We start from the raw sequence: 20,804 nt of genomic DNA, 5'->3' as shown, positions 1-20,804 counted from the left end.
CACCGTCCGCCACAGCGTGCTTGCAAAAGGCCTGATTGGCCCGCTGTTTATCTAGGCAACCAGGAAGAGTTTACAAGTCGAGATATATAAAGTTGAGAAGCCTCTTTTACTTTTTCACGACGATCATTCCGAATATACACGCAAGAAAGGAATCAAGATCAAAGTGGTGTCAATTTCTTTGTGCAAAATGTGAAAAGTTTTGGCGTTGAAGGAGGACCGGTTATTCGAGACGTAACTACCTCATTAAATTGTCTCAAACGCTATATCGAAACTGCGGGTTCTACACAGCGAGTTTGATTAGCTTCAAACCAGCTTAACGTCTTGGGAGCAACTTACCTTCACGTCCGTGCAGTCATCTTCATACGCATGGTCATATGCTTCGCGAATGCCAGCTGCGTCGCGCTTTTTGTTCTCATAGAGACATTGGAATCGGTATACAATTGGCAATACAGCAACCACGATTGTTGTAATGGTGATGGCCAGAAACCCGGGATTATAGTTTGGAGCGTCTTGAGGCTTGAATAGAAGAGGGCCAGTAAAGTTGCCTTTAGGTAAGTGTCAGTGAATGCTGGGCATTCAATGCGAACGAATGGTAGCTAAAGAATCAGGATAAGGTGATCGAACTCACCCATACAATAGCCTAAGAAGAATCCAGCTGCTGTGACCGACTTTTTGGTGTACCCTGCAGTATTTGATGTCTGCAAGCCAATCATGACAGCGTACGTGGAAGTGAATCCACCCAAGAGATAGATGGCAAATAGTCGGGCTCCGGTGGCCGAGTCCGGTAATCTCCAGCACATCACAGCGGCCACAACCGTGGGAATACCAGCGATCGAAGCCACCCAAGTTCTCCATTTGCGGTGAGCGAATTTGCTGGACAAATAGGCCGAAAGCAATGGTAAGGTTCCGGCTGCAAAACCCAAAGGCATCAGCAACAGCAGGCTATGTAGACGGCTGTATCCCATGCCGTTGATGATAAGCGGGACGAACGTTGACGCAGGCCCGTTTGTCATCATACTCAAAAAGGCCACAGCAAACACCAGCCAAAACCTGACATCAAGGGCAGCTTCTCTAATCTGAACCCATTTAATATGAGTGTTGCGAACACCCGCATTGTTGGACTGAAGCCGTGCGACAGCAATATAGCGCTCACGTTCGGTTAAGCCCTTTGCGTTAACCGGATCAGAACGTAGGAAGAAAAGGACAAGCAAACTGTAGAGGCATGTTAAGGACCCTGCAAAAAGATACATATAGCACCAAGTTGCGAGGCTGCCACCAGTTATATGTCCCAACCCGTAGTTGATTAAAGGTGAGAACATCGCGATCCATCCCGCTGAAAGTTGTCAGAAAGCAGCTGCTATGTGAATGCCGAGATTCAGTGAAACGTACCGGAAGAGTTCCAAATTCCTTGACGAAATCCCTGCTCACTCTTTGTGTAGTAGTTCGACACAATCACCATCGCCATTGGAGATACCCCACCCTCCAAGAATCCGAGGAAGAACCGCTGAGTGTAGAGAGTCCTGTAGTCGTGACAGACCACTGTGCAGCATAGGCAGATGCCCCATAGTAGGATGATCGTGGCCGCTACCCGTTGCACAGGAAACCGCTGCATGAGCAACATGGCTGGAAATGTCCCGGCAGCATAACCGAGGTAGAATATCGAGGATGAGAAACTGTATCTGTTTCCAGTGAGTTCGAGGTCCTTGATGAGTCCGAATATCGCCTAGGTAAATTCGTTAGCAAGAGAACACACGTCGGAGAGAGGCCGAATGCGCATGACTTACTGCTTGTGAGAGCATGGCCTTATCGTAGAACTGAAGGGCATAAGTTGAGAACAAGAGTGGCATGACCTTCCAATCAATCTTTCTTAGCAAGGCTTTTTCTTCACTGGCGTCCCATGTTCGCTCTCTGCTGTACGTGGCAAATACTTTCATGCCGTCGTCCATGTGGACGTTGTCGATAGTGGCTCCTTTCTCATTTTCATCGGTATACCCATCCTGATGGGGGTGCTCTGAATGTTCAGGGGGTCCTTTGTCATCCATTCTGCCTGCGTGTTGCAAAAGACTCGTATGTTGACAATGAGCCTAGACTACCGAGAGGGACCAAAATGAGTTGTCGTAAAGAGTCCGGTGCTTGGTGCTCAAAGAGACTACTAATCGAGCAGGAAATCGCATCTATCCGGACGGCAGGGGAGATGGATATATAGCACCCTAACCCGGGCACAGCGGAATCCCAAGACCGCCTCTCAGATAGAATGCCTGGGGCCCAACCTTGGGGAATGACGGTGGATACGTACACAAGAAGCCGGCGAATCAAGGTACATAAGCGGGACGATACCCCGCAAGGATATTGCCGGGTTCCACGCGAGCAATGAACAGCAGGGTTAATGCCGGGCCCGGCCTAATACCAACAATAGAAATGGTTTTCTGCTACGATCGTGCTGGTAGCTTTGAGGGATGATTTTGCCACACGGCCAGTACTTACTTCACAGGCGGCGTGGGAGCAGAGGAAAGGATCTGCTCCAGTTCCTTGGTTTGCCTCCTTTACCGATGCATGGGTGCGCATTGTTTCTCGTGGACGATGTTGCCTCATAATCCCTGCAATGCACCAAAGATGTTGAGATAGATGTGATGGGGAGCTTGATCAATTGCATGCTTCGACTAGGGTCTGGGATAAGCTAGCAATGAGCACATGTGCTCGAAGAAAATAGAATGCATGGTTGTTCCAGATACGCAGGAGGGCTCCGCAGCAATATGTCTGAGGCGTGAGCCCCCCAAGGTCTTCAACGAATCGTACGAATTGAAACAACGAACTGTCACCACAGTAGCTGGCTTTTATTAGTTTATTAGAGTATGTTAGAGTCAAACACGAGAAGTTCTCTGAGGGACATAGCCATTGAGACAAGAATGCAAGAACATTCTAGAAGGGTACCCGGCGCAATAACCAGGAGCTTGAAGACTATCTAGTTTCTGCAGACCGGCCACACGACGTGAGGCTTGCTGACATACAAAATGTCACACTGGATATGTTAAATTTGTAGGCAGTTTCCCTGGCTCATAACACCGCTATGACCCGACTTGTGCCACTCAGCTCTGGACCAGTGTCACGATGGTCCGATTCAGTTGAATCTGCTGCCAAAATCTGCTCCCACCATTGCTCAAACTGCCACGGAGCAGCCTCCAGAGCGTCAAAAGCCAAGAGATCGAGGTTATACTTGGAATCGAGCCACGAATAATTTGACTTACCTTGAACAAAGTCGAATGTTCTCATTTCCTCGTCGCGACTTCTTTGCTCCTCGCCGTCGGGCATGTGGTAGAAGTGGCGGTTTGCGTAGGCGCCTCGCACGTTGACCGTCGTTCGTTCCTTGCGAATTGTTTCATACAGTTTGAGTAATGCTGATATTGTTGCCGTCTTCGGGATGGGCCGGTCGTCCCTAAATTGCTCCTTGATCTTGCGTGCGTATACACCTAGGAGGAAGCCAAGAACAGCTCCATCCTCAACAGCCATGGCCGCGCCTTGAGCTTGGTAGGGTAAGGTCGGATGGCATGCATCGCCAAGCAGTGCTGCGTTGCCCTGAGGCTGTTAGTCACCTAGCTGAGTGTATTGGCGACGCCTCAGAGCGTCCTCACCTGAGTCCAAGTTTCCATTTCATCATGGTGTAATAGCTTCCATTTAAGTACGGAGGAGACGCACGAGATAATCTCAGTCAGCCTATCAGAAGCAGACATGTTAGCATTATACAGCCACGCGTGAACATTTCGAGTTTCTCACGTATTGTCCCACCCTTCGAACGTGGCTCGCATTTCTGATATATCACCTTCCGAGTTACGAACTCCTGGCGCGAGATTATCAGGTCTTAAGAGCACCAGATTGAACTCTTTGCCGCCTCTCACTGGATAGAAGACACTGTGTTTTTCAGGTCCCATCCATAAATTTACCGTGTTCTGGGAGCAGAGTTCTTCTATTCCGGGGTTTTTGAGGGTTTTCAACTGCTCGAGAGTGAAGGTGGCTCGGTAGGCTAAATCTCCTGTCGGCACTGGTGGTGAGGGTTTGTCTAAAAAGCTTTCTCTCAACGTAGACCAAAGGCCTATGATCAGTGCATTGTAAGCTATCCATTCATTGTGGAGATGGGGGGCCTGGAGGTGGTGAGAAATGCACAAACCATCGGCACCAACGACGACATCTGCGTACAGCGTCTTGCCATTTTGCAGTGTCACCGACTTTCCATCCTCACTCATGCCCAACACGTGCGAGTCAAGGCTTATTTTCACTCCGATATGAGATGCTTGGTCCATCATCACTCGATGATAGTCTTCTCGGTGGAGCACTCTGTTTCTATCAGAATATGTATACCCCGTGTGCTGCATGTGACTGACCTCCATAGCTCGCCATACTGAGTAGGACCAAGAGCGCCCACATCCTTGCTGCCTATCACTTCGCCGGTCGAGTATCTTCTCATGTTGAGACGCTGGACGACGGTAGAAACCTGTTCGATTTCCGGCAAAACTCCCAAGTGGCGCATGATGCGCACGCTGTTGGGAGGCAGTTGGATTCCTGCACCCACCTGCCGGGACAAAATTGATCAGTGGCACATTCATCTAGTAAAGCAAGCAGAGATATCGTGGAGTTAGACAGTGTGGATAGGCACTCACATTGGAGATCTGTGGTGCTCGTTCCAGGACCTCCACCTCGAAGCCTGCCTGTTTACATGAAATGGCACACGAAAGGCCACCGAGGCCTAGACCAACGACGAGGACTTTCGCAGGGGTGGCCATCTCTTCGAAGTCACCGTGAACTCTGTGCCAGTCCTGTCAAAGGGGAGCAGTTGAATGATCTATCCTCCCGACTGCTTGTGAATAACAAGAAAGCATCAGGCACGTAGCACGATTATGTTTTTGTTTCTGCCTTGGAAACCGTAGCTCAACAATAATCTACTATTGTAAATGTGACCACGGTTCCGGGCCAATACTCAAAATGCCGACATATGCGATTCAACTCCTGAACGGTATTACTGTGGTCAGGCCAAGTAGTTTAAAGCCGTGGTGTGGGCCGCCTTCAGGTTGCCGTAAAGAGCCGCTTGATACCTGGTGTGCCGTCGACTTTCAGGTTATTGAACAGTTGCAAGAAAAGTTGGATTTGTCAATTCCATTGGTCAGACCCTATTGCCATCTTCGACGTTACAACCTATATAGTCAAGTGGCAACACAACAAATGGTTATGTATTGACACTATGCCATCTCGGACTTCGTGTGACTAAGTTCAGCTGATTTAAAGGCCAGTCGTTGACGTCACACTGGTTCTGCCTTCAAATATGCTATCTATTCCTCACGAAATATACTTTCAGGGAACCCATGATCATTGGTCATACCCTCAAACAAGTCCATCATATTCAGGTCCGAAAATTCACGAGCTGGGCTCCATAATGTCCCGTCATCGAACCAAGACATCGCACGTCCGGGTCGCGTCCCTATGGAGCTCCTGCACTCCGCCTGACATTCATTCTCCCGGGGGCTCGATTCACTGATAGTGGCAGAAAAATGTTTTCCCTGCTCGCGAGTGGATCCCGCAAGCAGGGAGTTGCTCGATGCTGATAATAAAACGGCAGCACGCCTTTGCATTGCCGGAGGGAACCAGACTGAGTGGCGTCTAATTAATTGGAGATCACCCGTACCCATGTTCTCCACATTCTGACTCGAGGACAACTCGATAATACCTGTGACTTGATCAGTATGAATGCACGGCTGTGGTGTTTGGAGCGGAAAGACTAACGTTTCGCCGTCAAGCCCAGTTTCCAGATCTCACCCAGGTGAGACTGTATGAGCTTAATAACTTCGCCTGAGGAAGCAATCGGCGAAGATTTTAGGGGAGATTCGAGACCTTGAACATGTGGCGTTAGGAGTAGACACGCGAAGAAAGGGTGAGCTGAGCGAATGTGCTCCGTTGGCCACCGCCAGGCGAAGCGTGAAATCTCAAGGGCCCTTGTTTGCAAAAGAATTGAGAAATTCGACGCGTCGCCAAGCCGTCGACCTTCGCAGTCGTCAAGGAGAGACAAATATTCTGTGATAAAAGACGCCGTAGATAGAGTGAGGTGGGTGCCAATAATCCAGTTCGACCGGCATCTTGGAGCCGAAGAAGACATGTAATCGGTACTCAGGCGAAAGTTGGGTGGAAGGGAAAGTCTGAGGCAGCTGATCTCATTTTTGAGCATGCATAGACGTTGAGATTTTACTTTGCTCCTCTGTTGCAAGCACTCGGCTGATTGGGACATAATGTCCGCGGCCGCGAGATACCATGCTCTCTCACTCTGATTAGGCGACGCTCTGAGCGCAGCCCAAGAGCCCTCTGGGCCAGCTGGCAATCTTGTGGAAGCCACTCGTTGGCCTGAAAACCAATATTCATCGGCAACGGGAAGGAATACCGAAAAGGCACTCCTGTCAATTGCGAAAGGCTTCCGAGAGACATAGGACCCAAAAGAATCGAGCTCCCAGATCAGCCACCAGGTGCGTCGACGCTCCTCTGTGAGGATCCAGTCATTTTCCGAGTCTGGGTCGTCGAGGGCCCCGTCAAGTTCTGACAGACCCAAGTCGTAAGCAACGCGAACGCAAACTCCGACCAGGATCCAGCCTTGGGCAGAGAGGCCTGAGGAGTAAAAGTAGAAAGCCAGTGCAGTGCAACCCTGCAGGTAAGTAAATGTATGGGTGTCCATGTCGCGGCAATTGGTGTAATATTCGCGTGCTTTGGCAACATATGCTTCCTCCAAGCGTGAACAGGGAGCGCCCTGCAGTGAAGCAGGGTAAATGAATCGCGATGCTAATGCAAATATGCTCGTCAACAGGAAAGCTTCATCAGCGGTCAGACCAGCCAGAGCATTATCATGAGGTCCAAGTCGTTCATGTAGGAAGTCTCGAAAATGTGGCGCATGGAGTAGAGGGAGCCATGGTTGAACGTGGTGGAAGAACAAGTCAACCAGTTGCAGCGCCATATCCCGAGAGTAACTGCCTGGTCCAGAGCCCAGCGGTGTTGACACGAGTGGTAACGAGCTCAGCTCTTCCACTGCCGCGGACGTCGCCAAAGCGCAGACTTGAGGCCGAGCTTCGGGGAAACTAGCATCTTCATTCGTACGGAGAGACGCGGGTATAATAACAGTATCGGGCAAGTCGACTTGGAGTGCCAAATTCATTTGTGATCCGTCTTCGGTTGTGATCGAAGGGGTGCTGACGGTTCCGTCCTGTGCTGAGCCGGTTTGACTGCCGTCAAGAGGCTCAATCGGACTATGAGTGGTGTTGATGTGACTCTTTTTCCGGGTTGACTGCCTGATCATGCCGGCGTCCACTCGACGCTTTCTTCTGCAAGGATAGATACATTCGCTGTGAATCCGCACACACAATCCGCACGCGGGTCGTATCATGTCACATTTTGCCTTTTTCCTATTGCATTCTGAGCACGCCCGGCTTTTGGTAGCCCCAGTCGCCGGATGAGGGCCCGTTACTTCGCTCATATAATCTACCTCGGCCACCACAAGGACCGAGTCAAGAAGTAAACAAGCGGTCAGTGCCTGTGTGCAGATTAAGCCTGGTAAGTTGTCTAACCAGCTGTGTTGTCCTATTTCGGGCTTTGAATTGAGAATGATTGCGGGGTACGCTTGGCCGGGGTGGTCGAGCCGACAGTGGTTCAGTGCTAAAGTTCGCAGCCGCCCCAGGCTCTGCAATCAATAATCGAGAGATTGTTCCAAAGCCGGGCTACCTCTCAACTGATGCTTGAACATAAGCTGAGATCCTGTGTGGGGAAGTGGAATACCCCAGCAAGACCCCTATGAGGAGACTAAGTACCAAATGCCGGCCTTCACTTTACTAGGCACGAGACCGGCGAGATACATTGTGCCGGTAATGCCGCCCATCCGATTTCGTGAAATTCAACGGCGAGGGGCATGAAAATAGTTGTATTTAAGCATCTAAGCACTTCAAACTCCTACTAGACCAATTATGGGGAATCTACGAGTGCTAGAAATAGACCCTCATCAACGAAGTAGGCCGCCGGATAGGGTAGGCAGGGCAGCGCGGAGGCGCCCGGTTGAAGGCGAGGCTGAACACGTGATCGTGGTACATAGGATCTTGTTGGGTGACTGAACTAGTACGGAGTAGGGCTGGAAGGACAAGCAACAGCAAGGCTGAGAGTCAGGAGAATTGTAATCACGTGTTAGCGCAATAAAGAATGCCAAGGCCGGTGGTCATTCCATTCTCGAGGTCCCCTCCCAACCCCTGCAACTCAGATTCAGTTCACTTCTCTACGCTTTCGACCAGAACTCGATTTCGTCACAATGATGAGATGTCGCTGTCGCTACCAGGTCTTGGGCTAGACGAGCCAGAAGAGGCTCAAGCAGTTGAGACGGTCCAACATGACCTAGCAAAAGATACAGAATGGCGCTTCGAAGTACCCGTGGGCAAATACATCCATCTCAAGGTATTCCTCGACCCTAGTTGTCGCTTTCGATTTAGCACGTTACTGACATACCACCTCAAGCTGTTGACCGGTACCGCCGAACTCTTTGGCACTGAGCTTGTGGCAGGGAATACGTTTACCTTCACCGGGATCAAAGCCGCAATCTTCACATGGCATGGTTGCTCCTTCGAAGTCAGCGGCGATGCACTGCAGAGTGAATACACCGCTGAAGAAACGCCCATGAACGAGTATATCAATGTGCACTTCGCACTCGAAGCACTTCGCGATCAGGCAAGAGCAAGCGGCAGAGAAGGACCAAGAGTGTTGCTGTTGGGTCCGGAAGACGCAGGCAAAAGTTCACTTGCGAAGATCCTGACCGGATATGCGCAAAGGTCGGCTCGGTCACCCGTTGTGGTGAATCTAGACATCAAAGAGGGGGTCATGAGCATTCCTGGGACTATGACTGCGACGGTATTCAAGACGCTGATGGACGTCGAGGAAGGATGGGGAGCTGCACCCATGAGCGGCCCCAACGGTATCATACCCGTCAAGCTACCCCTGGTCTACTTTTTCGGCAGTCCGAACCCAAACGAGAAAGAAGGAAAGGTCTACAAGGCGCAGCTAAGTCGTCTTGCATTGGCTGTAGCCGGGAGGACGGCGCAGGATCCGGAAGCAAAAGAGAGCGGTCTGATCATCGACACCCCAGGCAGCCTGGTAAGCACCAAATCCAGCAATATCGGAAGCGAAATCATCCAAGAGATCGTCTCTGAATTTGCCATATCGGCCATCATCTGCCTGGGGTCTGAAAGGCTCTACAGCGACATGGTGAAGCGGTATGACGGCCAACCCACCGCTTCTCGGACGAGCGCGAACCCTCCGGAGAAGATTTCCGTGATCAAAGTCAACAAGTCCGGCGGGTGCGTGGACCGGGACGAGGCGTACATGCAAAGTCTCCGAGCTGCGCAGATCAGAACGTATTTCTATGGTAATCCTCGACTGAGCAATGGCATATCATTGCAGCCACGGCAACAGCAAGTCGACTTTTCGACCTTGACCATCTGGCGCCGTATCTCATCTACACCAGACCCTTCATCGACCACCGGCGGGGGAGCATTTGACAACGATGACGACAACGAAAGCTTCCTACCAGGTGGCCTAGATGACGACTCAGCGCCCAGGTTACCTGGCCTGGGATCCAAAGTTGCACTTCCCGCCTCACAGATCTACGAACGGATGACCGCCCCGGTTGCTGCACTGCGCAGCTCGGTCCTTGCTGTACTCAACTGTGACGTAGAAGCCGATCAAGGTGCTATCCGCGATGCGTCAGTCATGGGCTTTCTGTACGTGACCGACACCGACGAGGTTCGGGGCAGGATCAGTTTGCTGAGCCCCGTCGCAGGCCGGGTGCCCAACAGGGCAATCGTCTGGGCTGGTTGGCCCGAAGGGGTGCTGGGTATGGACCGCCTTTGACGCTGATCGACCAATTCACATTTTTCTCGAAACATTTTTTCATCTAGCATGTAAAAATCGAAAGACTGTGAGAAAGGGGTAGTCTGCTTCAATCAAAGCTGGAAAAGAGGCGATGGACATAACGCTACATCCCCCTTTGCATATCTGATGACAGACAGAAAAAGACCATCTAGAATCTAGAAACAATCCAGAATACCAAAAAGATCTTACAACCTCTTTCTTAGTCCCTTCTCTAGTCCAGCAAGTCTTTCATAATCTTGACAACATTCCTGATCCCGCGTAGAGCATTCTCATCCGGACCCTGGCCCGGTGTCCAGCTCGCATGGGCAAAATCAATCAACCTAGCCTCGAGGACTTTTTGCGTGATCTCGTCGTCATCTTCGTCATCATCCGCTTCTTCCTCTTGTTCCTCTTGTTCCTGGCCATCTACCTCCTCCTCGAACTTCAGGCCCGCCTGCAACGCCTCGTCATCTCCCTCGTACACTAGTAGGATGGACGCAGAGTACATCCTAATCTCCTCGTTCTCCAGCGCGTATTGGATACTCTCCAGCTCACGCAGGATGCGCTTGGCAATGAGCTCACCACGGCTCTTCTTGAACCGAACCTTCCCTAAAGCGTCGTCTCGCGTGACGCCACCAAGAAACGTGGTGAAAGCATCAACGACGCTGTCCTTGTCAAACCCGCGGCCATAGTTTTTATTGTAGGACTTATATCCATTCTTGACCTCGACGTTCGGCTCGGGTGTCTCTTGCTGCGCCGGGGCTTCCGTCCCGTCGAGGTGGACTTTCATGCCGGCGACTCTGAAGCCGAGACTGCCACTGGTGGTCTGTTCGGCGACCTCGTCGAGTTTCCTCCGCTTCGTGATGGGCGCATCGTCGTCCCACAGGCGTGCGCCGAGCTTCACGTCGAGTACGTTTGGGTGTTTGAATCCGCTGGTCACGTTCTCCAGCACGATGGCCAGTCCAGTGGTCAGCTTCTGTCCCCCAGAAGGCTTCCATGTCGCACGTTTGATCAGGCCCGGAGTCGGGCTTGTGACTGTGACGCCTGGGGCGCCTGTGCCTGCTGTCTGGTTCTGAGGTGGGCAGATGGCTGCGGGGACTTGGATGCCACCTGCTTGTTCAAGCAGAGGAGCGACTGTTGTTTCTGAGCCATCAGCGTCGCCGTTCTGTGTCAAACTGCCGATAAAGGTAGGCATATGGGCTTGGAAGAGTGGGTGCTCCTTAGCAGACTCGTAGAAGTCGATCTCGGCTTGGACGCAGGGCTTTATGACCAGGGAGCCCGAAGCATTGGAGGAGATGCCTTGACTGAGACAAAAGTCAACACCAGAGCTTAGGGAGTGAGTTGGTCAAGGTGCTTACTGGCCAGCGGCTCCATGTTCAAAAGATACCAGTTCAGATGCGTTGGGGACAGCGGCAGCCAGCTTTTTGGCTGGAGGTTGGGAGCTCGTCATATTGAGATAGCTTGCTGAAATTCACTGAACCGCAAGATCGCAAGATCAATGAAAGATTGGCGAGACTGAACGAGGGTGGGAAAAGCATACACAATCTATGAAGGGACAGGGGATGTTGAGCTGAAATGTGCAGGGCAGGATTGCCAGCTGCATGTTTGGTGGGGTACGGAGTAACTAATGACTACTATTAGTGGTGGCACTGGTAGATGGTGGGAATCAGGATTCAGGGCAATAATAAGAGGGATTGGCCACGCCCAAGGTAGTTAGAGGAGCCAATGCCCCGGGCGGGAATCAGGCAACGTGGGGGCCGATGGGCTGCCGCCAGATCTCTATGTCAGGCTTGCTAGGGGTGGCTAGGCACCCCGGTGGCTTGGAGTAGCCAGGGAGAGATGACGGCTGTCTCCAAGCGACCGCAGGTTTATGCACTCGTACTTTGGAACGTAGTGTCACATGACAGTCACATGACAGCCAAGACGGGAGCCCTCTCTGAGTTCTCGGTTTAGAAGTTTGATAGAACTACATACATGGCTTGAGTCGATGACATGGTTATCATGAGCAGGTTGAACCACATCTGCACTACTTAGGCATCACATCGAGTATTTTCTGATGCTGCAGTCAAGTGTTTCATAGTCGTCGGATTCCAGTTCAGAAAGCGGGCGGAAGCCAGCCTCACGCCATTCTGGCCCACAATGAGCACAACTTCACTTGACAACTCCAAGGCCCCTCTTTGAGATAATCAAGGTGACACAAGGCAAGTGAATTACTTACTGCCACATGACTGCCAAGACAAATACGGAGATTCCTTCGTCCACTCCTTATAACCCTGGAATTTGGGTAGACACAACGATGACTCCGCCTTGAGGATTGACTGACTTGCTCGGTACAACTAGATTGGACCACGTTCGCTGTCTTGATATGACAGTTACACCTGAGCTTCGCCATTGGGTGACCTTACTTCAGCCGACGCGTTAAAGATTCGTCTTACAATTGACTCTCATAATCCTCACAAGTCCCCTCCAATTCTTGTGTTTGCTTGCTAGTGCATTTCTTCATCCCACTTCACCAATGGCCAACTCACCAGAGAAGGTCCGAACCAGTCCCGAATCACACGAAAAGTCCAACGGATGTCTCGATCATAAGATCTTACAAGCAGGAACCCACACCTATTCGGATCTCAACCAAGAGTCAATCCCTCTTCGAACTCAACCAACCACCAACAGTTCCAGCGATGGAAACCGAACTGTCTCTGAGCCACCTGTGACTAGCCCATCCGAGATACATGGAAATACCAGCCATGACAGGGACAATGATTCAACTCTCGAAGGGGACTATGGCGAAGTCACCAATCTCCCATCCCCAGTAGACATGGCCAAGAAGAAGAAGAAAAAGAAGAAGAGCAAACCAGCAAGCCAGCGCGGCAATGACAAACCAACCGGATTCGAAGATTTCTTCGCCGACGCACCCTTGACTCCAGATCAACATGCCGAGGAAAGAGAGCTCTATGATCCAGAGCTTCACTTCATTGACCGCATTCTGACCGCCATCGGCCGCTTCGAACGCACCCGCAAGATGACTCCTGAACGCCGTGACGTTCTCTTCAAATACCTCAGCTACGGCGGGGTTGAGTGCGGTCCCAACATGTTTCAGGGCGACCAGGACCTCGCTCAGATGGACAAGACGACAATCGCAAATATTCTGAGCAACGCATCTATTACAGAGGAGAAGCGCAACCTAGGAACCGAGACCAGTACCTACGTCGTAGACTTTCTGGGCTGTATGAAAGGATTTCTCTCCCGCCGAGCTGCACGTCTGTACGGCTTAGATGAACGCGCCAAACTTGACATGGTAACCAGTACTTTAGAACGATTCATGAACTATCTCCTGCAACACGACGTATGCCCAGAATACGGTGCAGAAATCCTCGAGACACGTAACTTCTGTCGCTATGATGCCAACGCAGAGCTTTGGAATGTTGCGGAAGCGACACGGCGTTTGCCTGGAGACTTCAATACAGCCTGCTCGACTCTTTTCGGCGGACAATATGCTGAAAACTATGACGGTGACACATGGTGGGGACCCGAGCACATTACAGACAGCGTCTTTGTGGGCATCAAGCCCGAAGAAGCCCACCAGATCCTCCATTTCGGCGTTGCGGGTGCCGCGACGGAGGACGTGTTCGCCCTCTACCTCGAGGCCGTCAACGGTGCGACGACACTAGAGGTCGTGTCCGTGAAGGAACGCACAGGGTTGGAAATCACACGTGTCGAGCCGCCCACCTTGGAGTGCACGGAACTCTACACCCACAATTCCAGCCACTTCCGACCGGTTGGCCGCGTTTATGCGAAGCCGTGGAAGAACCCAGATGCACCACCAGAAGACCTGACAGACGAGGAGAAACTCGAGGAACACGAGAATAAGAGCACAGGCGGAAAGCCTGAAGAGGAGAAAGAATATCTCTTCTTCATCGAATCCATTATTCAAGAGGACCTGCGCGTTGGCATGAAGCTAGAAGCAACGGTGCGGACTCTGAACTGCGGACTCATGTTCTTCGATGAATTCTTGACCCTGTATCCCAGCTTCGACGCGTACTTGCCGAACGAGGCCATGGTAGGCTGGAAAAAGCCGAGACCACTGAAGGGCGCATTTGACTATGTCGAAGGGGAGGAGGATGTCGAAGATTGCGACGATGGAGGTGCAAGTATTGGCGAGAATGCAGCAAACGATGTGGCACAACATGTGAACAGAGAGACTGGGACCAACGGGGATGCCTCACCCTAAGTACTAGCTAGTCAGCTCCCTCCCGGAACGAGTCCGAAGGCCAGAAGATGGACAATCCGTTCCTCATCGGAGTGAGGGCTGGCCTTCCCCCCATCCACATGATCTCAATCATACTCCTCATGCCGAGCAGTATACACAGTCCCAAGTTGCTGCGGCAACCCATGACGCCAATTAGAGAGTCCTAATAAGTTAAATTGAAGTAAGAAACCTTATTTTCTGCCCTCTACTACAATATAAGGAGCAGTCGAGTCGAAAACGAAGTCAGCTATGTACTCCATACATCTGCTCCGCCTCAAATAGATTGCCTTGGTCGCAATATAGTGTCTCGAGATTCTGCATGGTGCCTGCTTCCCAACGACTCCGCCTTCAAACATGGTATTGTTCATCCCGGACAATATTGCACAACAACGAGAGGAACTACTGCTGGCTAACAGATTCAAAGGGGTATATTATATGCCGTTACAATTGCTGCATGACCAGCGAGAACTAAAGGAAAACATGGAAAGACCGTGAAAGCAACCAAAAAGGAGACAACTTGAACCGCAAAATCATCATCTCCTCGGGGTCAGTGGCATATGCCTACATCGAAATGCTCCACACATCTTACGCTGAAAGCCGGGCAACGTCAACTCTGGCCTTCTGGGGGATCCTCTCCGGACCACCCAATTCTTGAAGCGACCCCAGATACCCCAAGGGAGTCGAGGCCGACAGAAATTGCAGGCAATCTCCCTATCATCCTGCTCAAAGGACGGGAGCCAAAATTAGGGGCTTCTTTTGTCGCCAACACCGAAGGTTTGATCAAGCTATGTAATCTCGATATGAGCGTTAGGGATAGTAAGTCCTTGGCTATGAAATTGTGATGGGAGGTTTGCAAGCATCCTTTGCACTAACCAAACATGGCTACAAAGCACATCTGGTATCCCCCTCGAGCTTCTATTCCGCCCACAACGTCAACGCATCGTGATCCAGGTAGTCCAACTTGTACCGCACTCGCAGCAGCACGGCTACATACTCGGAAGGCTTCTGTGATGAGACGTGCGGGCCCCTCTCTGTACTGGAGCGGGGAATTTTGCAATCCTGGATTTACACTTGCATGGTTCTCCAGAGCGCTGGTATCCCCTGGCTTGGTACCACGCTGAGCATCCGTAAGAATCTGAGGCAGGATCGTAGCCCGGTATCCTTGTCGGAGGGTTGTCAAGTTGGCACCCCATGTCGAAGATGCGAGACAGGAGAGTGTGGTTAGTACTAAGTTTGTTAGACGCTGTCTGCTGAATCCGCTGTTTGTGGGCCTTCTAGTCTAGCCTGCTCTCTAGTTGGAGGTCTAGGTATCTGCTACTAGTTGCCGATAGAGCTTCGCACGCTGCTCGTTCGGTTCCTCAGGAGTGCCCGTAGGCTCTTCGGTATCAAAGGTACGACTGTGCGGTCTTGTGAGCCCTTCTTGATCCCTAATTTATTGACTAGCTCGTCACTAAAGCTATCCTATAGTAGCTAGATCCTTCTTGAGATGCGGTCTTGAATCACCCTAGCCCCGACAGCCATCTATCTCAGACCTCCCAGACATCTGAGTTGATATCTGGCCTGAAGTTTCTGCCCGAATCGTTGGTAGTAGGTTCGATTGTTCGGCGCGAGTACCACGACTATGTCGTCCACAAAGAAGGAGGCGATTAGATGCTGGTTGCCGTACAAGCATGTCACATCTGGTAATTGCAGCAGCCCAAGCTCCTCAAGTGTCCTATTCAGATGCTTGTACCCGTGACGGGGTCAAACTATGCTCAAGGCCGCGCTGTCGTACGCGGATATAACGTTAGAGAGTGGTTCGTGCTCAGGAACCTTTGCAACCTCGCGTAGAGCTGGTATCTACTCGGCCTGCTAGCCCGTGTCTAATGCCTAACACGCTCTTCCATGAATACAGTGGCCATAGAGGAACTCCAGCCAGCAAGCTTCAACATCTGAGAACGAGGAAAGGGATTATGGTGGCCTTTTGTCGATCACTGTATCGACTAGCAGACTAAGTCACGTAGATACTAAATGTAGAGGTCAGCCTCGAAGTGTCAGAATGCTTTCATCTAGCTTACCAAAAGCAGCCTTTTGCCATCGCCTTTGCTCGGTTTTGTTCTCTGTGTGACTAGTTCGGCAAATGTTCGCTTTTGCTTCTGGACCCATTGAATCTTCTCCTCCCAAGTGTCTCTCATGATAAGTCAGACCAACTTCACCGGCTTCGTCTGGCCAAGTCGATGCACCCGCGACAGAGCCTGCTCTCCCAGCATAGGGTTCCACTGAGCCTCTACGAGAATAGCGTGGTTTGCAGCCGTGAGATCTAGTCTGGTATTGATATCAGTCACCTGTTGCATAGAGAACTTAGATCAAGCCTGAGCGTACCCTTGACCACCACAAGTGATTGAAACCAAAATCAATTGCAACGACGGATCGTCTACAAAGTTTGACAAAATTTGGTCTCTTTTTCCCGTTGACATTTTGCCATCATACCGACAAAATTTAATTCCTGTCTGGGCCAAAGCTCTCTCGATCATAGAGAGGGTAGTGGTCCAGTACGAGAAGATAGCACGGATCTGCTCAGCATACATCTAAACGGCGCGACTTGACAAATGTGGCTTACCACTTTTCGCCTGTGGGGACCTCCTTTAGATACTCGATCAACGCTTGAATTTTGCAAGAGGGCCGTTCCCGCAGCGCAGAGGGATGACAATCTTCAGAAGGCTCGAATTGTGGTGACGGCGTCGGCGTGGCGCTGGCAGAGACTGTCAGCTCTGCGAGACATCGAGAACAAAGTTGAAGCATGCATTCAAAACTGTCAGAGCCTGATGTCTGTAGCGCCTGTTGCATATTATCTTCTTCCTCTTCTATATCAGTGCCATAATGAACACAAGCCCGGCTAGGGTCATTCGCGAGCACGTCCATCTCTTCTTCATATATATGTATTCTTCGACTCTCGGAGGTTGAGATACTAGGAGTAAGACGATGTTTGCTTTCTCGAGGTGGCAAGATCCCATTGTTGCATATATACCTGAGAACGTTGATTCGCTGAAGGGCGTTCATGTATGCTGAGCCTTGAAATCTGTCTGACTCCAAAGCTGACTCAATAAATTTGACGGCTGTGATCCTAGCTTGATCATAAATCGACCTCTCATCCGCGGTGAGATGGATATAAGTGGTGAGTTCTTGACGATGAGGTAGAGTGATCGCAGTTCTCGGGCGACAAAGTGCCACTATTCTGACAAGGCATTGAACTTTCTTGAGTGCAGTCTCATCCGCTTGTTTTTTCCAAGGTCGCAATATCTCTGATTCGAACACCTTAGAGTTGTTGCATGGATGGACTCGCAGAAAACGCAGAAGACTGAACAGATCGCCCATTCGATTATGTATCGGGGTTCCTGTTATACACCAGCGATGGTGTGCGTGAAGAGCACAGACGGCTTTCGCATTGGCCGTACTTTTAGATCGGATCATGTGTGCTATAATATGTCAGTAGAGGACCACGGGGTCCATCGAAAATCAAGAAAGTAGCATCTATAGCTGACGTATAATTGAAACCATATTATAGGCTAAGACTACTGACCTTCATCTAGTACAATGCGGTGCCAGTATGTTGCAAAAAGATAAGATATAGGACTGGGGTTACGCGAGGAGTTCTCCTGCTTCTTCCGTTCCGAAGTCACAGTATTATATGTTGTGATAACGATATCGTATTTGTTGAACACTGTAGGATCTTGTCTTCTGTTAGGCCCATAAAAAACTAGGACTTGAATCGAACCCGATATAAAATGCCTATAAACGACAGGATCAGTACCCGACTGCGATACCTTGAAGTTGATCGATGCAACCTACCGTTCAATTTGCGTTGTCCACACCTGTAATAATTTCCCACGTTAGTTGTGAAGATAGCAATAAAGTGTGAACTTACGAGAAAATGGTACTACGATCGATGCCCCCTTGACCGGTAGCGTGCTGGGCGAAAACTCGCTATGTTCCGGCCGTGCATGATCGAATGGGTTTGCTACAATAAGGGCAAGCATACTACATGCCTTGCCAAGTCCCATCTCGTCTGCAAGTATTCTCCCATGGAAAGAAGGCGGTTTTTCTGTTTGCAACTGACCAGATAGTGTATTCTAGTACCTAGACTCCAGGAGCTTCACTCCCAAGGGGAAAGCACAGCGACATTTCTAACCTAGTGATTCCATGACGATCGTAGTATGATCTCCAGACATCTCGACGAAACTCACGGAAATGCCAGCCTTGCTCACGCTGGAGCATGAATGTTAACCCCTGCTTCTGATAGCTACGGTATAATAAGTCTATGACGATTAGCGGGGGAGGCCGGAATAGGGACTGACCTATGGAGAGGAGCTGAGATTAGAGCAGGTTGCGTAGCTTCGGCAAAGCTCTCGTCAAAATCAAGCTCTACATAGTAATCCACACCACCATCTGAATGGCCAGTCACTGTATTAGTATGGACACTTTCAAGTTCCGACGTCATGACAACTGTCTCATCAGAAAATGAGAGGCAGTGAGGGTTCGAATAGCGCATGTGGCGATCACACTTTTCCGGGAGTTGAAGATAGATTGAACATTGGTCGAGCCAGGTGCCAACGATGGCCGCTTTGTTAGACGGGCCATATATGATGGCACAGAACTTCGTTTGTTTGGCACCTGGGCCTAACATCGTTATTGGATAACATCCTTCCATGTCTAGCTGGTCTTGAAGCCAAAAGTGGAATTCAACTCGCGCATTGCGTTCAAGTGTGGTCAGAAGTTGAACCGTAGTCGGCGCTAGCTTGAGAACGTTGTTCCCGGTCTCGCGGTCCTGCAGGTAGGCTTGTCTGTTCCATGAAATCAGGCAGATATTTATTGGCTCATTATTTGGGCTACCCACAGACTCAGCGTCTAAGTCGGTTAGCTGGCAGATGCAAACACGATTGCTCATCCATGAACGTTCATCCTGCCATGTCACCGGAGGTTCGCCTAGCGCTCTTGGTAAGTCACGAAGTGGCAAACGGATATTTTTACATAGTTACCCATGATCAGGAGATGAAACTCAGGTCGCTACCCGCACTTCAAGTTCTTCTGCATCCTTCTCATGTCGGAGCCGATAAATGGTGTCGGTACGGTTGGCGAAACCGACGTGCCAAGTTCATGAATCTGCCTTGCTAAAGGTTGTGAGGCTGCACACAACAACAACCATTGGCCTAAGAATCAGCCTCATTGCAGGCCGCAGCAGCGTGGCGGTGAGACTGCCATCGCGAGCAAGAAGAATCTCAGCCTTTACGTTGCAACTTCAATCCTCTAGATTCTTCCCCTTCTTGGATGAAGTCCGTAGGAAATATGAAATTTCAAGACAAATTCGTGACGAATATGGCCAATCGCCCGCCGAATCGATCTGATGCATTGCTGTTGAATATCCAAGCCGCTTTCGAAAGACTAGAAGAGGCAATACACCCCAGCGATGTCCCGATGTTCCGTTCCACTACTTTACATGACGTACTGAAAGCCGCGAAGATCATTGAATGTGATCAGTCTAGACGTCGCTGCCTTCGTAATTTGCGTCGTCTTGAGCCGTTATTCGAAGCCCTGGGGCAATTTTCGGGAGCGCTCGAAACTCTTTGTCAGGGTACTCCATATCTGTGTTATGTTTGGGTACCGAACCTTCCCGTAGTCCACCTAGATTTGTAACTATGGCTGCTAACACTTTCTCAAGGCACCAATCAAACTTTTCCTTCAGGTTTCTATTCGTTCTTGTACCCCTCTTTTCGGCCTGTCTTTTTGATGCTCTGTGGAGAAATTACCGTACTCGTTTCGATGGGCTCCTTCAAAATCTTGCTAGAAATCGAGATCTCGTGGACAAGGAGGCAGCCAGTTTCGACATTATTGAGTCGAAGGCTTGTAGACAGAGATTGCTGAAGGATATTGACAAACGTGAGGCTGACAGACAAGAATGGCAGCTTCGAGACTCTATTGGATGGCTAGATTTGAAGGGCCAAGGTCGCGAACAGGACGAGCTGCTAGACCGCTACTTGACATGTCGAGAAGCCGGGACGTGCAAGTGGATTCTTCAACATCCGTCGTTGTCCACATGGTTGGATACTAACGAGCAGAAACCAATGCTTTGGGTTAACGGCAAGCCGGGTTCAGGTGAGCAGCTACATTTAATTTCTGTATAGGACTCAAAGATTAACACCGTTATTAAGGCAACACTATGCTGGCTGCATATGTGGCTGCAAACACACCTGTCGTCCCCAAATCTCATATCGTATACTGTCTCTGTTCGTATGGCTTTGCAAACCTGGAGAGAAATGTTTGCAGCTTAACATTCAGACTCTTCATTGCCCAAATCCTAAGGAAGTAGACAGAGTTGATTCCTTATGTGTACGACAACTTTGTCAAGACCGGAATGGAGTCAGGTACGAGGACATTCTGAGAAGAATGCGCAAGCACCTAAACGAAACACAGCGACTTCGAGCGGAGTGTATTCTCGGTTGGCTGACTTTTGCTTGTCGTCCACTCAGATACTGGGAAGTCTGCGATGGTCTAGTCTTTTCTGAAGAGAGAGGCGATATGAACGAGGAAACCAAGCTCGGTCGGGGTGTCCTTGATATTTGCAAGCCTTTAATTGAGGATAGAGAGGGACAACTGATCGGGCTGGTTCATTTCT

At 50.4% G+C, this 20,804-nt stretch overlaps 11 protein-coding genes across 11 annotated transcripts; 3 read left to right on the top strand and 8 right to left on the bottom strand.

The window, feature by feature from the left end:
• Positions 1 to 303: 303 nt before the first annotated feature.
• On the bottom strand, positions 304 to 2,042 carry A1O9_08300 (uncharacterized protein; the record flags this gene model as incomplete). Its single annotated transcript, XM_013402686.1, has 4 exons — positions 304 to 545; positions 629 to 1,333; positions 1,390 to 1,723; positions 1,785 to 2,042. 4 exons carry the CDS (start codon positions 2,040 to 2,042, stop codon positions 304 to 306), a joined length of 1,539 nt encoding a protein of 512 aa, XP_013258140.1.
• A 1,012-nt stretch (positions 2,043 to 3,054) lies between these two features.
• A1O9_08299 (uncharacterized protein) lies at positions 3,055 to 3,507 on the bottom strand (the record flags this gene model as incomplete). The annotated part of the gene is made up of 1 exon (XM_013402685.1): positions 3,055 to 3,507. One exon carries the CDS (start codon positions 3,505 to 3,507, stop codon positions 3,055 to 3,057), a length of 453 nt encoding a protein of 150 aa, XP_013258139.1.
• A 260-nt stretch (positions 3,508 to 3,767) lies between these two features.
• On the bottom strand, positions 3,768 to 4,775 carry A1O9_08298 (uncharacterized protein; the record flags this gene model as incomplete). Its single annotated transcript, XM_013402684.1, has 3 exons — positions 3,768 to 4,329; positions 4,377 to 4,564; positions 4,653 to 4,775. The coding sequence occupies 3 exons, from the start codon at positions 4,773 to 4,775 to the stop codon at positions 3,768 to 3,770; spliced, it is 873 nt and encodes a 290-aa protein (XP_013258138.1).
• A 989-nt stretch (positions 4,776 to 5,764) lies between these two features.
• On the bottom strand, positions 5,765 to 7,321 carry A1O9_08297 (uncharacterized protein; the record flags this gene model as incomplete). Its single annotated transcript, XM_013402683.1, has 1 exon — positions 5,765 to 7,321. The coding sequence occupies one exon, from the start codon at positions 7,319 to 7,321 to the stop codon at positions 5,765 to 5,767; it is 1,557 nt and encodes a 518-aa protein (XP_013258137.1).
• A 1,004-nt stretch (positions 7,322 to 8,325) lies between these two features.
• On the top strand, positions 8,326 to 9,909 carry A1O9_08296 (uncharacterized protein; the record flags this gene model as incomplete). Its single annotated transcript, XM_013402682.1, has 2 exons — positions 8,326 to 8,460; positions 8,521 to 9,909. 2 exons carry the CDS (start codon positions 8,326 to 8,328, stop codon positions 9,907 to 9,909), a joined length of 1,524 nt encoding a protein of 507 aa, XP_013258136.1.
• Positions 9,910 to 10,141: 232 nt separating this feature from the next.
• Positions 10,142 to 11,359, bottom strand: A1O9_08295 (uncharacterized protein; the record flags this gene model as incomplete). The annotated part of the gene is made up of 2 exons (XM_013402681.1): positions 10,142 to 11,213; positions 11,268 to 11,359. The coding sequence occupies 2 exons, from the start codon at positions 11,357 to 11,359 to the stop codon at positions 10,142 to 10,144; spliced, it is 1,164 nt and encodes a 387-aa protein (XP_013258135.1).
• A 1,065-nt stretch (positions 11,360 to 12,424) lies between these two features.
• On the top strand, positions 12,425 to 14,137 carry A1O9_08294 (uncharacterized protein; the record flags this gene model as incomplete). Its single annotated transcript, XM_013402680.1, has 1 exon — positions 12,425 to 14,137. One exon carries the CDS (start codon positions 12,425 to 12,427, stop codon positions 14,135 to 14,137), a length of 1,713 nt encoding a protein of 570 aa, XP_013258134.1.
• A 1,880-nt stretch (positions 14,138 to 16,017) lies between these two features.
• A1O9_08293 (uncharacterized protein) lies at positions 16,018 to 16,329 on the bottom strand (the record flags this gene model as incomplete). The annotated part of the gene is made up of 2 exons (XM_013402679.1): positions 16,018 to 16,086; positions 16,213 to 16,329. 2 exons carry the CDS (start codon positions 16,327 to 16,329, stop codon positions 16,018 to 16,020), a joined length of 186 nt encoding a protein of 61 aa, XP_013258133.1.
• Positions 16,330 to 16,335: 6 nt separating this feature from the next.
• Positions 16,336 to 16,722, bottom strand: A1O9_08292 (uncharacterized protein; the record flags this gene model as incomplete). The annotated part of the gene is made up of 2 exons (XM_013402678.1): positions 16,336 to 16,459; positions 16,517 to 16,722. 2 exons carry the CDS (start codon positions 16,720 to 16,722, stop codon positions 16,336 to 16,338), a joined length of 330 nt encoding a protein of 109 aa, XP_013258132.1.
• Positions 16,723 to 18,271: 1,549 nt separating this feature from the next.
• On the bottom strand, positions 18,272 to 18,818 carry A1O9_08291 (uncharacterized protein; the record flags this gene model as incomplete). The annotated part of the gene is made up of 2 exons (XM_013402677.1): positions 18,272 to 18,434; positions 18,490 to 18,818. 2 exons carry the CDS (start codon positions 18,816 to 18,818, stop codon positions 18,272 to 18,274), a joined length of 492 nt encoding a protein of 163 aa, XP_013258131.1.
• Positions 18,819 to 19,507: 689 nt separating this feature from the next.
• A1O9_08290 (uncharacterized protein) lies at positions 19,508 to 20,498 on the top strand (the record flags this gene model as incomplete). Its single annotated transcript, XM_013402676.1, has 3 exons — positions 19,508 to 19,776; positions 19,851 to 20,284; positions 20,341 to 20,498. 3 exons carry the CDS (start codon positions 19,508 to 19,510, stop codon positions 20,496 to 20,498), a joined length of 861 nt encoding a protein of 286 aa, XP_013258130.1.
• Between the last annotated feature and the right edge of the window lie 306 nt (positions 20,499 to 20,804).

The sequence above is a fragment of the Exophiala aquamarina genome, assembly GCF_000709125.1.
Source record: "Exophiala aquamarina CBS 119918 chromosome Unknown aczIA-supercont1.7, whole genome shotgun sequence".
NCBI classification, from domain to species: domain Eukaryota; kingdom Fungi; phylum Ascomycota; class Eurotiomycetes; order Chaetothyriales; family Herpotrichiellaceae; genus Exophiala; species Exophiala aquamarina.
Note: the sequence above shows the minus strand (reverse complement) of the source record. Positions and strands in the feature narration are given on the sequence as shown.